Raw genomic sequence first — 14,530 nt, 5'->3', positions numbered from 1 at the left:
TTTTTTTTTTTTTAAGTCCATCTGCGGTTAGTGGAATATTAGAATAATAGGGTAGCAGAACTGAAATGGACCTTAGAGATCATCTCCTCCAGTCTGCTCATTTTAGAGTCGAGAAAAAGGAGGCTCAGAGATGGGTAGCCACTTTCCTATGGCCACACAGCTAGTTGGTGACCAACCTGAGTCCAGAACCAGTCTACTGACTCCCAATCATGCGTCTTGCAACTATAAAGGTGAAATCTTCCTGACCCACAACACTAGTCTTGTGATGAGAACTTAGTCTCATTTGTATAGGCAAGAGTATAACCAATGTTGTGCTGGTAAGTCAGCTCTTTCTCTCTCTCTCAAAGAAAGCTTGATTTGTAGTGTTGGCCAGTTTCCATCGTATAAATACTCTCACCATGGCCTTATATCAACATGATGTCAACTGGCTCACAGAATTCCAGAAAATGTAATAATAAGCTCTGGGAGCCAGTATAGGCTGGTTCCAGCACACCATTAATTCTCTCCATTATCATTCTTTATTACTAGGTACTATACAAAAGAAGATGGGACTTTCTGGAGGTCAAAAGTCAGAGACACAGGAGCAAACTGAGATTGGCCCAACCCAGGTCTAAGGTGAGAAACAGGAGAACCATGCTGAAAAGTAGCTTATAAAAGGAAAATAGCCATCCCAAAGCAGAAACGAAGGCGAGGCCAGGCATACCTCAAAGATCTCAAAGCCGGCAATGTCTAGCACCCCGATGAAGAACTGCCTCTGCATCTTGGTGTCCAAGGTCTTGTTGATCCTGACCACCAGCCACTTGAACATCTTGTCATAGACAGCCTTGCCCAGAGCCCCGATGGAGTTGTTGCACTGTTCCATGTTCTGACCCTTTTGCACAAACTCGTTGCCTACTTTAACCCGGGGCCTGGTGATGCCCTTCTGGAGTTCCCCGGAATTGAGACCCATGAGATGGGCGACTTTGTCAGCCACTAAGCAGGGATGGAAAAAGCCGGTGAATATAAGAAAGACAAAATCTAGCACAGCCTATTATGGTGGGGGAAGGGGTAAGGGGAGGACAGAGGAGACCACATGTTGCCAGTGAGAAAACAGAAATCTGAGATGGTTTCCACACTCAGTCAAGGTCAAGTGGCAAAGCAGAGTATAGAAACCCAAATCATCTCTAACTCTCGGTCATGCCTCTCTGAGAGTATTGACGTCTGGGCATCCAAAGAATATTCTTGGTTTATGTCACGTATCTAAAATGTGCATGAAGCTCTGGAGAGCACGGAACTCCTGCCACTGGCTACCTCCTCCCTGAATGGCCCCAGCCCAACACCTACCCTCGGTGGTATCCACTTCAGCTTGTTCCTCTCTGGGCTTCTGCTTGAACTTCATGTTGCCAAAGTGCATGATGCCCCCAGTCAGCTTGTAAACACCAATCTTCTCCTCAGCACTGAAACCTAGTACGTCAAAGGCATCCTACAAGGCCACAGGGAGGAGAAAGCAGAGAACCTCCTGGCTTTTCATTCCAGAGTGGAGGTCACATCACTGCCACTGTGGGGGTGGCACCAATGAGCCACAGCAGCATGGTGTGAACTCGGGATATCAGACACATCCTGAACAGGGAGGTATGTTTTTCTCCAAGGAGCCCAGACCAGATGCTCTGCAATATAGTCATTATATTTGTTTAACCTCTCTGGCCTCCATTTAGCCATCTTGAAAATGGGGATAGTAGGAAGTCATAGGATAAATCAGAATGATCTATAAATGTTTAGTATTGCACTTGACACATAAAAATAAGTGGGAAGTAGAATTATTATTACCATCATTATTATTGCTAAGGCTTCATGCTAGGTATTAGGAGAAGGGAAGGCAAAGATGCATCAGGAATCAATTGTGTTGTCAAAGATGAGAGATTATACAAATACTTCTAGCAGAAGTCACAGGTGCTCAGTGCTACAAGAGCAGAAGAAAGAGAGGGTACAGTAGACATGTTTGGCTGGACTGGAAAGGCAAAACAAATACATGGAAGACATGGCCCCCTTAAGTTTCTTTGGAATTCTAGTTTACCTCTGCAAAGACAAACTCTGCTTGCTATGATGGCTTGGAAGAAATGCCACCTGCAACCAACAAGTTCAGGCTTCTTGTTAGAGAGGATTCTTGAGAGGAGAATCTGGGCTGCTGCCTGACAGTTGGAGAATCTGATCCCGCCTCAATTCTGATGGCAGTGTATGCAGGGTCCTAAAGTTTCCATCTTGGCTCTCCTGTCTTTTGCCAGCCATGCCCACCCACTTACGTCTGTGATCTGCAGCTCCTCCTTGTCGTCCATGTTATCCACCATGGTGACACCTTGGCTCACCCAGTGATATTCCTTAGGGTTGGGGACCAGCAGCAAACTCTCTGCCAAGAGCAGGAGAGTGGGTTAACAGGTTGGTGACACGTGTCTTGTTTCATTTCTAACCAATATCTCTAAATGCCTCTCATGTGCCAAATGTGATGGTGGGCACCGTCACACAGAGCTGAATAAGACATGATTCTTTCCCTCTGTGGTCACCCAGAGTTATGGAGGGACTTAAACAGTGTCACACAAGAAGCTTTAGAGTGGCAGGAGTGTCTTAGGGACTTGGTTGTGTCTTCTGTCACTTGGCCTAGTACGTGGTACCTAGTAGGCACCTAACAGATATTTTAGGAATAAATGAATTAAAACCTTTCTCCTTCCTCTCTCCTATAAAGAGCAGACCAGACTCTAAGGCAAGAGGTAACAAATGATTGCAGTGGGCAATAATAATCACTTGCATATAATATGCATGAGACATCGTCACTTTTACAAAGAAATATGCTCACTTTTATTTTTCTTCGAATGTGTGTCTCTCTTGGTCTATCTTTGTTTTTTCACTTTTGGAAGAGACATGGATGGGTATAAGAAGTACTTTGCTTTCCTTTTATCTCTACTGTTGAGGAAAGCTACATCTCAAGAAGAAAGATAAATAGAAGCTGCCACTCTGCTACAGAGAGGCAATAGGGCTTGGTGGGGAGTGTGGTAAACAGGAGAGCCTGAGTTTCATCCAAAGGGGCCACCACCACTTAGCTGGTCTGATTAGTGCCATATGGGAGAGCAGGCTCAAAGCTACCAGATCTTCTGCTACTCTAGAGAAACCAGGAAATTGGGTTTCTATGTGAAATCTCCCAATTTCAGAAAGCCATCCATTAATTAATTTGTTTACTGTGTCAAACAAATAAAGCCCGCCTATGAGTGGGTTCAGTGTCCAATGCCCTAGTCTGGGTTAAGGAGGTGTGTATATGGAAGATTGACTCTTCATCCCTCCCCTCACCTTACATCCTGAGCAGGTCTTCCATAGACAGTTAAGCATGTTGGTGCCCGCACAAGGGCATCCAGCTGAGTGAATGTGTGCACTTTGCTTGCCGAGCTGTACCCTCAGTGTGAGCTGTGCCCCCCAGAGAAGCCTGTTGTCATTTCACACACAAGCACTGGCAGAGCTAACTGTGGTCCTGGGCTAACCCCTCTGCTGCTGTCTGAGCCCAGAGGCAGCATGTCCAAGACAGTGGAGAAAGGATTCTAAAGTCCCATATCCCAGGTCTATGTATTAGCCATGAGTTGCAGGCATCCCAAAGCCCATCTGTGAAATAGGCCAACAATGGTATTAAGCCTCATAAGGCTGTTGTGAAGATGAGATGTTATTAGAATTTAGAAAAAGTTCCCAAAACCTACTTGCGTAACTCTAAACTAAAGGGATTCATGCAGAATCACAGGGATGACACCAGACCTTCCATACATGTGAATTCTTTCATTATTGAAGAAAGAGGAAAAGCAAGGTAAGGGGCAGGCAGACAGACATAAAGATCTTTACCAACAAGTTCAGGCTTCTTGTTAGAGAGAATCTGGTAGAAAATGTGGTAACTTCTCTCGGCTGCTTGCTGTGAGATGACACGAGATTTCTCTAAGAGATCTGGAAAAGAATAAGCAAAAATGCCTGTAAGTTCAGCCGGTTCTGCCTGAAGTGCAGGGTTCCACAGAAAGCAAGGCTCCTCTGTCCTTAAAGCCCAGTGCCATAGTCAGTCATGGGTTCATTCTACCCTCTCCCCAGGACACACAGTTTCAGGGGGCCTGACTGTTGATGGAGGGGAAACAAGCTGGGCATGAGACAGGGCTACATTCAGAAGGGCTCCACGCTTGGCTTAATGTTCCTCTGTTGCTGTTTTGAAATTCTTCATACTCTTTGAACAAAAGATCCCTCATTTTTATTTTTCACTGGGCCTCACACATCGTGGAGGTGGCCCTGCCTGGAAGAACCCTCCAAAAGGGTCTGACTCACAGCTCTCGATGTCAGCTCCAGCCAGTTTGCCTGCAGTTCCGAAGTGGATCCGGATGAACTTGCCCTAAGCAGGGAGGAGAGGGGAGGGTTGTGAGAAAGGACACACAGTTCTAGTTCTAGAGCAACACGGGGCCCAGGTTTGACAGAGGTCACTGATTGACAGTTCCCTGAATTCAAAGGGCTCTTAGGGTATGTAATGGGGCCAGATGTTGCTGTATGCAGAGTTGTGGGTGTCCCGTGCAGGTCAGAGGTCAATCTAGGGTCTGTGGCATAGCCTATAGGATTGTGGAGCGAGTCTGCAGCTTCCGGCCATTGCAAATATCTGGCTCCCCTGTCTGACGTCTCAGCCCCTCTCACTATGTTCCTATGTTTCTGTATTCAAACTTCTTGGTTTAAATACTGACTTGGGCTCTGTTTGATATAGACCCTGATTGATAAAAATCTCTGGAAAGGAGTTACCATGACTGGCCTAATTCCATTGACATGTTTAAATCAGGCCCAATTTCCTTACCTGGAATGGGGTGAGGATACTTGTCCTGCCACCCCCAGGGCCAACCGTTGCCACTGCTCACACTTACAAAGCGAGAGGAATTGTTGTTCCTGGTGGTCTTGGCATTCCCGAAAGCCTCCAGCACAGGGTTTGCCTGGATGATTTGATCCTCCAGGGACCCCTGACCCAGAGAGAAACACAAGGTGTGATGGCCAGTCAGCTACTGCCTGGAGACCCAGGGGTTTCAAATGACAGTGGCTTATGTGCCAGGAGCCAGGAGGGGAACAGCCTTAGGGAGGCTGGGAAATCAGAACTGGAGGGGACCTGGGAGGAGGGCCATTCACTGCCTAATGACTGTTCCTATGCAGCCCTTGACATTGGAGGGGAACCTGGTAAATGATAGGCCTTGATTCTTAGCTATTATTTTCTCACTTTGCTCTTGGTAGAGAGACCCCCTTGGGAGCTGAACACCCTGGTCATCCCTGGTCTCTTTCTCAACCTTCCTTTTCTTTGTTGGCTTTTGACTGCTGCCACTGGCCCAGCTAATGCTCCCCCCACCTCTGAGTCACCAGGGTCTGCATATAAGACGTGGCCTGGGGCATAGAGTCCATCTTGTGGGAGGAGATCCGGGTTTGCAGCCACCTTCTCCCTGTGTGACCCCACTTAAGCTGCTTCTCTCTAAGCCTCAGTCTTCTAGTTTGTAAAATGGCCCTAACCCACAGAACAGCTGTGAGGGTTACACGGGCACTGCTGTGTGAGCCCAGAAACAGAGCAGGCTGGGGATGGCAGATCCGCGAGCCCTCCCAGTTGGCCCTACCTTCTTATCCGATGACTGTTTGCCAATTCCTCCGATATTGGCAAAGTACTGGATGACCTTCTTTGTGTTCTCAGTCTTGCCAGCACCAGATTCTCCACTGCAGGTAGAAAATGAGAGCAGTAAATGAAGCATGAAGAGGGGAATGGCCGCAGAAAAGTAGAGTAATAAGAAATGCAGGCCGAGCATGGTCACATTTCACTCTTCAGCTGAGACATATAGGTTTAGGGTGCTTGGGGACACGGAGGCTCCCTTTGGTTTAGTAGGTGCAGACTTACTCGTCCCGCCAAGCCCACTTGCTGCCTTCAGATTTCCATATAAGTTCCCACCAATCAATTTAAGAAGGCTTAATTACTAGTGTAAGATACAGATCTAATTAAATATATATAGACTGAGGGACAGAAGGGACACTTACGTGATTAGCATAGACTGATTTTCACGGTCTGCAGGGAAGAAAACATTACCGGAAGATGTAATTAGGAAATACTTAGAAACTAGACATTTGACATCACCCTCACCAACAGTCTGGTTCTCCCTGTATCTCACCCAACTTGGAGAGTAACTACAGCAGCCAGGGGTCCAAAATCCCAGGATCCTGTGGGGTCCAAGGTGATATACCTGCCTCTGCAGTGTGCATCTTTGCAAAAAGGGCCAAGAAGTGACCCCCTACCTGTATCTACCAGTTTCATCCCATAAAGCTACTTAGTCATTAGCAAAATAGAGAAGTGGTAATAAAAATCACTTCATGGGGCCTCTAAATTGTATGGCAGAGATCGTATAAGGAATGGTTAAATGCTGACTTGAGTTCTGGGCAAGTTACTTAACTTGGCACCCTGGTTTTTGTGATGCTTAAATGAAATAGGATGTGAGGTTGGGCTGGTACTTAGCAAGTGCCCAGTGCTCCTGATATTAATATCACATGCTGCTGCTACTCAACATTTAGCCAAGAACTTCAGCAGGTGGTGTGGGGTCCGGGCTGGTATTGGGTAACATGTGGTTCTAATGCATTTGGAGCTACAATGGCAAAGGAATTTCTGTCACCCACCAAGAGAGCCCCAGCAGGCCACACCCCACGCACCCATGAGCATGTCGTGGTAGGCATTGTCTGAGATGGAGAAGAGGTGGGGTGGCATCTCTGTGCGCTTCTTGCCTTTGTACATGTTGACCACTCGGACCCCGTAGATGGGCAGCCACTTGTAGGGGTTGACTGTCACACAGAACAAGCCCGAGTAGGTCTGGTGAGAGAGAAAGAAGATGGTTAGCTGGCCCTTCCTCCTGTTGTCCTTTTCCCTCCGTGCCCTAGCCTGTCACAGAGCAGTCTGGCTGGAGGTCACTGCCAACCTAGAGAGACATAATGATGTCTTATTTGGGGGCAAAATCTATGTCTGAGTCTTTACTCAGTGAGCAAAATAAGTCTTCTCTTTATATTTGTTTCATTTTCTTTTGGTTTAATTATTTGAACAGATAACATGGTCACTGTAGGAATAAATATGCATCAAAAAGTTCCCCCAACTGCTCAGTGCCCACCACCCATTCCTCCCACAGGTAACTGCTGTGGTACTTTCTAATACCCACTTCCATAGTTTCTGATGCATGTACAAACTAATCCAGACATACGTTCTTATGCCCCACCTGTTTTTACAACTGAAGATAGTAGTTTATAATACTGTTTTATATCTAGCTTTTCTTCTTAATATATCTGGGAGATTTTCCATGAGAGTTCACAGAGAGATTTCTGTGAGGTTTGAACAGCTGTGAAATCCTCACTGGGTGGCCATGATTCCCTACTGGTGGGCAGCTGGGTTTGATTTATTCTTAAGAAGAGGACACTAGCTTCTCTTTTTACCCCAATGCAATTCTGTAAAAAAATTAACTCATTTAAAAAATCAGAATAAGCAACGAAGTGGTAAAAGAAATTATCTAAGGGGGGAATAAGTGAGGACAGGAAATGGCCAAATCCATTGGTCCCCATCCACAGGTCCCAAATTTTCCTTTTTCCTTGCTGGATACTCATATTGATCAGTCACCTCTGTTCTGTGCCTCTTTTCAGTCCAACTTAAAACTTTCTACTTTGGTCCAAGTGGGAATAACCCTCACCCCAGGCCCTAGTTTCTCCATAGCATAGCTGTGATATGTTGAGTTTTTAAAGGAATCTTATTAAGAGTTGAGAGTATGATACACAGTCTCTCATTTTGGGATTCCAGCCATTGAATCACTCCCTCCAGCCCTGTCTCAGTGGACAGACAACAGCCTGGAAGGCAGTTATATCCCTGTTTCAGTCAGAATGAAAAGAAGAGGTCTCCCACCCTTGCAGGAGGGACATGAGAGGGAAGCAGTTGGGACTGTGGAGCTGAACCTGCCTGTCAGTTATTCATCTGACAGGAGACTCCTTGGCCTGGCTCCTCAGGCCACACTCCACAGATCCTGCAGTTGCTTAGTCACCCACAGGCAGAAAGGTTTTGGCTGCAGAGTGGCCCTGAGTAAGGCCCAGGCCTGAGCTTGGCAATCGAGCCCACATAGACATTTCAGCCCATACTCTAGGCTCAGCCAGGAGCGAATGTGGTCCTTTCCAGACCTGAGGTCCAATGATGACCAACTAGCCTCTAGGCCAGCAAATATCCTTAAAATATGCAGGCCCAGCAAATATCCCCAAGAGATTTCTAGAATCTTCTAGCACTGCCTGGGGCTATGGTGTTGTTGGGGGCCTGACTCTGGAACTAAAATAGTATCAAAGTAGGTTGAGGGGAAGAAGCATGCAGCAGCCATCTTGGCTATCGTAAATCACTAGAAATCCTCAGTGCCTTTGACCTTGAAGTCAGGCCCTATTTCATCTATTCCAACCAGATAAACACCTTTCTGTTATAGTAGACATCTAGAGAGGCAAACGCCAAAATTTCCTTGCATCCCCTGTTGAGTCCAGTCACCAGCACCTTCAGGAAATCATACTTCTGCCTTAGGATTTCCAAGGTGGTTGAGGGACTGATGGCAACTCAGTTTGCTCATCCTGGCATAGTGCTCAATGTTTGTTGAATGAATGGTTACATGGATGGATAGAAGGAAGAAAGAAAAAGAAGGGAGGCAAGGATAAGGGAAGCAAAGAAAGAGGGAGGGAAAGAAGGGAGGAGGGAGTAAGGATAAACCGATGGAAGGACAGGGAGGGACTTCTAATCAAGCCATATGAAATTGCTAGGGGGAAAATGATGTTTTGATTGGAGAGTTTGCAGGGATGGGTGGGGAGGAAGACTTCTGGATGACAGCTTCAGCAAAAGGTACTTTTTAGCTGCCCATGGAGATGGTGCCATCACTGAGATGTTAAATGCTTGAAATGGGAATTCTTACGTGTCAAAAACATGGTCCCTGTGACCTTGCCTTTGTTATAATGTGCATTGGTTGCTGGGGAAGGTAGAGTAGCTGCTCCTTCCATCAAGAGAAGGGCAGAAGATCTGCAGTACCCCTTTCCTCCTCACCCCCAGCCCTGGGCACTCACATAGATCCTCATATTGATGTAGCGCTGGCGCAGGTTGTCCAGGACACTGGCCTCATTCAAGAAAGTCATGTCCGCCATGTCGCTGGCTTGGTAGAATTTGGGTGGGTTCATCTGCTGGATATCATCCTTCTTTACGGTGAGAGTCTAGGGGGCGATGTCAAGACACAGCAATGCATGAATTAGGAAATAGTACTGTCACAGACACAGCAGCATCCAGCACAGGTTGCCACACACAATCTGGTGTCCTGGAAGGAGCTGGAGCCAGAAGTCTAGTGAGCTCAACTCCTGGTCCAACCATGTCCCACTGTGAGATTTGGGATGGGGAGGGACTTCTGAGGCCATATAAATCCTAACTCCCTCTCCTCTGATGGAGGGATGACAATAGCCTTCATGGCTGGTTTCTGGGAGAATTATATGAACTTAAGCGGGATTATGGAAAAATACCTTGTAAGCTATGAAATTCCCTCCCTAAGAGCTTCTCTGACCCAATTTTCTCTTCTCACCAAGTCCATCCTGTTAGCTGATCAGAGCTTTCGCAGTGATCTCAGGGACACTTTGTAGAGATGAGACTCTTAGCTCTCTGCCTTGGGAATTAGTGGTGGTTTCTAAATAGCAATGAACTTTTTCATTATATATAAAAAAAGACATTCCCCTGCTCTCACCAAACCACCTTGAAGGATAAAATTGAGAGCAGGCAAGCAAATAAGACAAAAAGGAGACAACAATGGGTGTTGGGCAGTAGATGTGTTAGTAGGATGAAAATAGTGCAGCATTAAGAGTCCGGAGCTCCTGTGCATGGCTAGCAAATCCTGTCCCCCTTCTGTACCCCATTTTTCATCTGTAAATGTAAACTAGCACCAGCTCTTTAATTTTCATCATCTGGGACCGAAGCTTAAGACATGTGATCCAGAAAACGAATATCTTTGAGCTGCCTGCAGCCTGGGATGTGAGGACTGAACACACACTAATACATACTGGGATTTCTGGAACTTTTAGAAATTTATGAGTCCAATAGGCAGATAATTTGAAATCTTGACAGTTCTGGAAAATCCACCCAGTAATGGCCACCACACCTTTAGTAAATCAGGCTGGGTTTTATTCAGAGTCCATTTCCAATAGTGTCCAGATCTCTGGGCATTGCCCATGGACAAACACTTCTCTCTCAGCTCCAGCAGAGGGATGGAGGTCTTTGCTTTTATCTCAGGAGCTAGGTGAATCTGTCTTTTGTGTCCCAAACCTGGCTGGATGGTGCGTTCATTTCGGATGCTCATGGCAGTTAAGTGTTGTTCTTAAATAAGTATCGTATTTGAATTTCATCTAAACTGGGACCTCTGGGGCTCTGCTCTCATTGTCTATCATTTCTTGCAACACTGAAATGCGCTGCCCTTTTAAAAAATATGTTTATCCTGAGAATGCAGCTTGATTTTCATGTTCAAACCCACTTTAATCCAGCTATAGCCTTAATCCAGCTATAGCTTTAGTCCAGCTAAAATCCATCTCTCTCCTGCCACTCCCCTCAAAGGGTGTGCATGTGTGCAAAGTAAAGCTTAGCTGTTGCAAGTTCTGATCATGGAAAGGATCAATCTCACACTCCCCCTTTGTAGCCCACCAAGGACAGATGGTGTGGTGATGTACAGGGGGCATGCGCATTTGAGCCAGACACAGCTGGGTTTGAATCTGAGTTTATCATTGTGACTGTGGGCAAGTGACCTAAAGTCACTTTGATCTTGCTGCAAGATGGGGTCAGTAAGTCCTGCTCCTACTACACAAGGTTGTTGAAAGTATTAAATAAAATGTCCAGTGCCCTGCTAGGAGTTTGCAATAGGATAGGGGTTTAATAAACCAAATTTTCTATCCACTTTCTCAAGTTACCTCTCATAGTAAGAGAGTGTGGACTAGCAGAGATAGTGGTGTGTTGATAAACTATCTGTATGGAAAAGAAAATAAAATCCCTGATTTATACCGCTTTTCAATTCCCACGGTATAAATATTTCTACCATGGCTGACATTAAGCTGCCAAAGTTTTAATAATTGGCTGCAAAACTCCTGAATGTTTAGTGTTGTGTTTATGCAAGCCAAGATACCACTACTATGCAGCAAGGGGCTTGGGAGCCACCATCTGTTGCTAATAAAGCTGAAGTGCTCACCCATGTTGGCCAGAGTATCCTGGGCCCTGTCTCGCATTCCTCATGCCATCGTAGGCACATAGTGCAACTGCCGATGGGTGGGATGCTCACTCTCACCCTTAGAAAACAGATTCCACATGAGAACTGTTTGGGACTTTAAAGATGAGTAACTCTCATGATAAGCTCTTACACACATGTACTGTTTTAGAGAATACAAAGTACTTTCGTATGTCCTATTAAGTTGGAATCTTTATTGTGAAAGAGCCAAAGCTCAGAGAGAGGAAGTATCTTTCCCAGGGCCACACAGCTTGAGGGCTATTGAGTCTGAACTTGATCCCAGCATACGGGATCTGCTCTTCTGGCCACCCTGCCTCTTGAGCAGAAACACAGACAACAGACCCTGGGTGTTTGCTGCTCTCAAAGCTTGGTTTCATCCTGGAGATTACTCCACACTTACCTGGTTGGTGATCGTCTTCACAGTGACTTGATCACCCTGTTCAGACTGGATCTCCCCAGCAACAAAGCCTTCCTTCTCGTCTTTGACCCAACAGGACTTCTTGATGTCATAGGGCTTGTTCATGGCTTCGATCCTCTCCTTTTCAAGAGGTGCCAGAAAGGGCATTGGGTCCACATCGTCCCCGCATTCACCTTTGTATCCACCAGGCATTGCGGCTTAGCTGAGGGAGGAACAGGAAGGAACCGAGGGTAGGAACCAGGACTTCTGCGGGTGCTGTAGAGGAAAGCAAGGATAGTTGGCCAAGACTGATGTATGGGCTGGGGCAAATGTCCTGAGAGAGACAGGGGGTTGCTTTTCTTGTGTCACTTTGGATGTTTAGGTGCCATTAGGTCTTAATAACCTAGAATAAGAATAAGCTAATAACTCCTCAGAGTTGTACACCCCCTACCAACTACAAAACTCTTTTGTTGTCTCGTATGTCCCTCACACTAAGGCTGTGAGGTAGGGATTGGAAAGATCATTTTATGGAAGAGAAGATGAGGGCCAAGAAGGTTAAAGCAAGAACTTTTAACGATGAAATGGGTTGGGAAAACAACAACCACTTGGCTTCCACTTTCCCTTTCCCTGAAGGTATGGACAGAGGCCACAAGTCACAGTAGTACCAGAACTGCTATGACTTGTGCCTAACAGAAATCACAGCTATTCTCCTTTTATATTAGTGTGGTTTCAGATATTTCAAAATACTGGTTATCCCTGTCTTAATTTTGAAATTATGGTCTTATTAGACCCTCATTTAGATGTTGTTATTTAAATCTACTAACAAGAAGTATACTTTTAATTACTATACCACAGATTGATTTTTTAAGATTTTGATAATTGTATTTAAGTACCATTGGTTTCCTTTGTAACCCTATATAGTTTATTTTATGCATTTAAAAATACTAATCTGAGCAGAGGTCCACAGGCTTTACCAGGTGCTAAGTGAGTCCTGGGCACAGAACAAATGCCCAGGTTCAGTGGTTACCTCTCTTGAGATGAAGTCAGCCTGAAGTCAGTCTTGAGTCTCTTGGTTTTCAAACCCAGATGATTTCACCAAACTACCAGGAAGGAGAAGAGCTGGGATCTCATGGGAGCAAAGAGAGAAGTCAGGGGCATCCCAGTTTGTCTTGAGAGTGAAGAAACTTCTTGAAGTTTTGGGGATGATGTGATTCTGAGCCCCTTTGCCAGCAGTGCTATTCTTGAGGCCAAGAGTCCAGCTTCCACCTTTAACTAACCCAAATGGAGATGGAGCGTCTCACTACTGTGCCTGGGGCCCCTGCTACACCCAGCTGTCCTTGAGAAAGCACCTGCTTTTCCTGCGAGGGGGTCTGGTGTTTCCAAAAGAGGCTGAGCCAGGACAGGCAAGCAGATGGAGGCAAAGCCAGATACTTTGCCAGATACTCTTCTTATCTCTCTGTGGAATTTGGCTGAGAGAGTTCTGGCTGGAGCCTTGGTTCTCTAAGCTTAGAGCTAGTCCATTTCACAGAAAATACGAATTAGAGGAAGACAGTAGGGGTCCTGTGCCATCTGGTGATGTCTGGAGTCCCATTGGACAAAATGTTTTAAATTCAGGCAATAAAGTATATAGGGTCACCAAGAAAACAGATGACACTAAAATATAATTAACAAAATATTAAATACGCACGATATGGTAATACATCTTCTTTACAAACACATCACATAATATAACCTAATGGCAGGTCTCATAACCACTGTTTTGACGTAACAGTGAGAATCAACAATCTTTTGAGTTCTCTGCAACAATTGTAATATCCTATGAAAATAACGGTGGCTTCCATTGTTAACAAAGTCACAGTTATTGCTAATATGACTGTGATTTGTTGCCTGTCTTAAGAAGAGGAGGAGATTGTACATTTCAAGTTAGAGGCAGTGAAAATCATGATGGGATTTTTTTCCCACCAAAGATCCCAGAGCCCAGGGTAAGAACCTTGCCTATCCCTCCTGAGACCTATCACTGAGGAGCACTGGGCTGAGAGTCTTTGGTTTCTGCTGAAAGCTTCTAGCAATCTTTATCCAGCATCCGGGAGAATCATGTCTCACTCAACTCTGCCTCAAGTCACCTTGAGCAGCCCAGTGGCCTCCTTGGGCTTCCCTCACTCCCTGTATGAAGATGTGATTGCTCAACATAAACTTCTTGTTGTCCCTGCTGGCTCCATTGCATTGTCTTTTTGCTGTCTCATTTTCCTGGTCTGTTTAACATAAATGGAAGTCACCAGGGAGATGAGACCAAATCCACATGAAAAGAAAATGCAGGTATCAGCTAGGTCAGATTAAAATGCATTACACTTGTCATTAAAACAACTGCTTCTGAGGGCTAGGTTCCTTTTTAATTGTTCTAACAGGGAAAGGAAAGGTCAGAAATTCTTCTTTGTTTATTCCAGTTAGGCTGTTTGTATTTTTTCAATGATGGTTTTGCTGTGAACCACAAGCTAAGGTGTCACTGCATTTGTCCTGGCCTGGTGGCCTGAGGCACACACCCTTGGGACCAGGCACTGTCCCAAGGGCTATATAGGCCTCTGACACCAGATTCCAGTCCTTCCAGTAGCTACCAGCCTCCTTCTCAGTTATGACCTTAACTCAGCCACTTAAATCTAGTCATTCTTGTCCTCCCAGGAAAACAGCTTTTTCTGGGCTTCTCTGATAACCAAGATCCATTTTTAAAAGTCATGAACCACAAAACATAACTCACACAACACAAAACATTGCTCATGGAATACAAAAGCTTAAAGAGTCCCTAGGGACTCTTTACAAAGTATAGGAAAGGCAGGGCTGGGATTGA

At 45.5% G+C, this 14,530-nt stretch overlaps 1 protein-coding gene across 1 annotated transcript in view; it reads right to left on the bottom strand.

Moving 5' to 3' along the window:
* Window positions 1-11,901, bottom strand: part of LOC102896439 (myosin-16) — a 61,201-nt gene extending 49,300 nt beyond the window's left edge. Inside the window, exons 1-11 of the mRNA XM_006913343.2 lie at window positions 11,692-11,901; window positions 9,109-9,252; window positions 6,700-6,856; window positions 6,037-6,064; window positions 5,625-5,721; window positions 4,896-4,988; window positions 4,318-4,381; window positions 3,853-3,951; window positions 2,280-2,383; window positions 1,324-1,462; window positions 704-972 (exon numbers count right to left, since the gene is read on the bottom strand). Coding sequence (XP_006913405.1) covers window positions 704-972; window positions 1,324-1,462; window positions 2,280-2,383; window positions 3,853-3,951; window positions 4,318-4,381; window positions 4,896-4,988; window positions 5,625-5,721; window positions 6,037-6,064; window positions 6,700-6,856; window positions 9,109-9,252; window positions 11,692-11,901 — 1,404 coding nt within the window. The remainder of the gene's footprint in view (window positions 1-703; window positions 973-1,323; window positions 1,463-2,279; window positions 2,384-3,852; window positions 3,952-4,317; window positions 4,382-4,895; window positions 4,989-5,624; window positions 5,722-6,036; window positions 6,065-6,699; window positions 6,857-9,108; window positions 9,253-11,691) is intronic.
* Window positions 11,902-14,530: the final 2,629 nt, after the last annotated feature.

Source organism: Pteropus alecto, unplaced genomic scaffold (assembly GCF_000325575.1).
Source record: "Pteropus alecto unplaced genomic scaffold, ASM32557v1 scaffold20, whole genome shotgun sequence".
NCBI lineage: Eukaryota > Metazoa > Chordata > Mammalia > Chiroptera > Pteropodidae > Pteropus > Pteropus alecto.
Note: the sequence above shows the minus strand (reverse complement) of the source record. Positions and strands in the feature narration are given on the sequence as shown.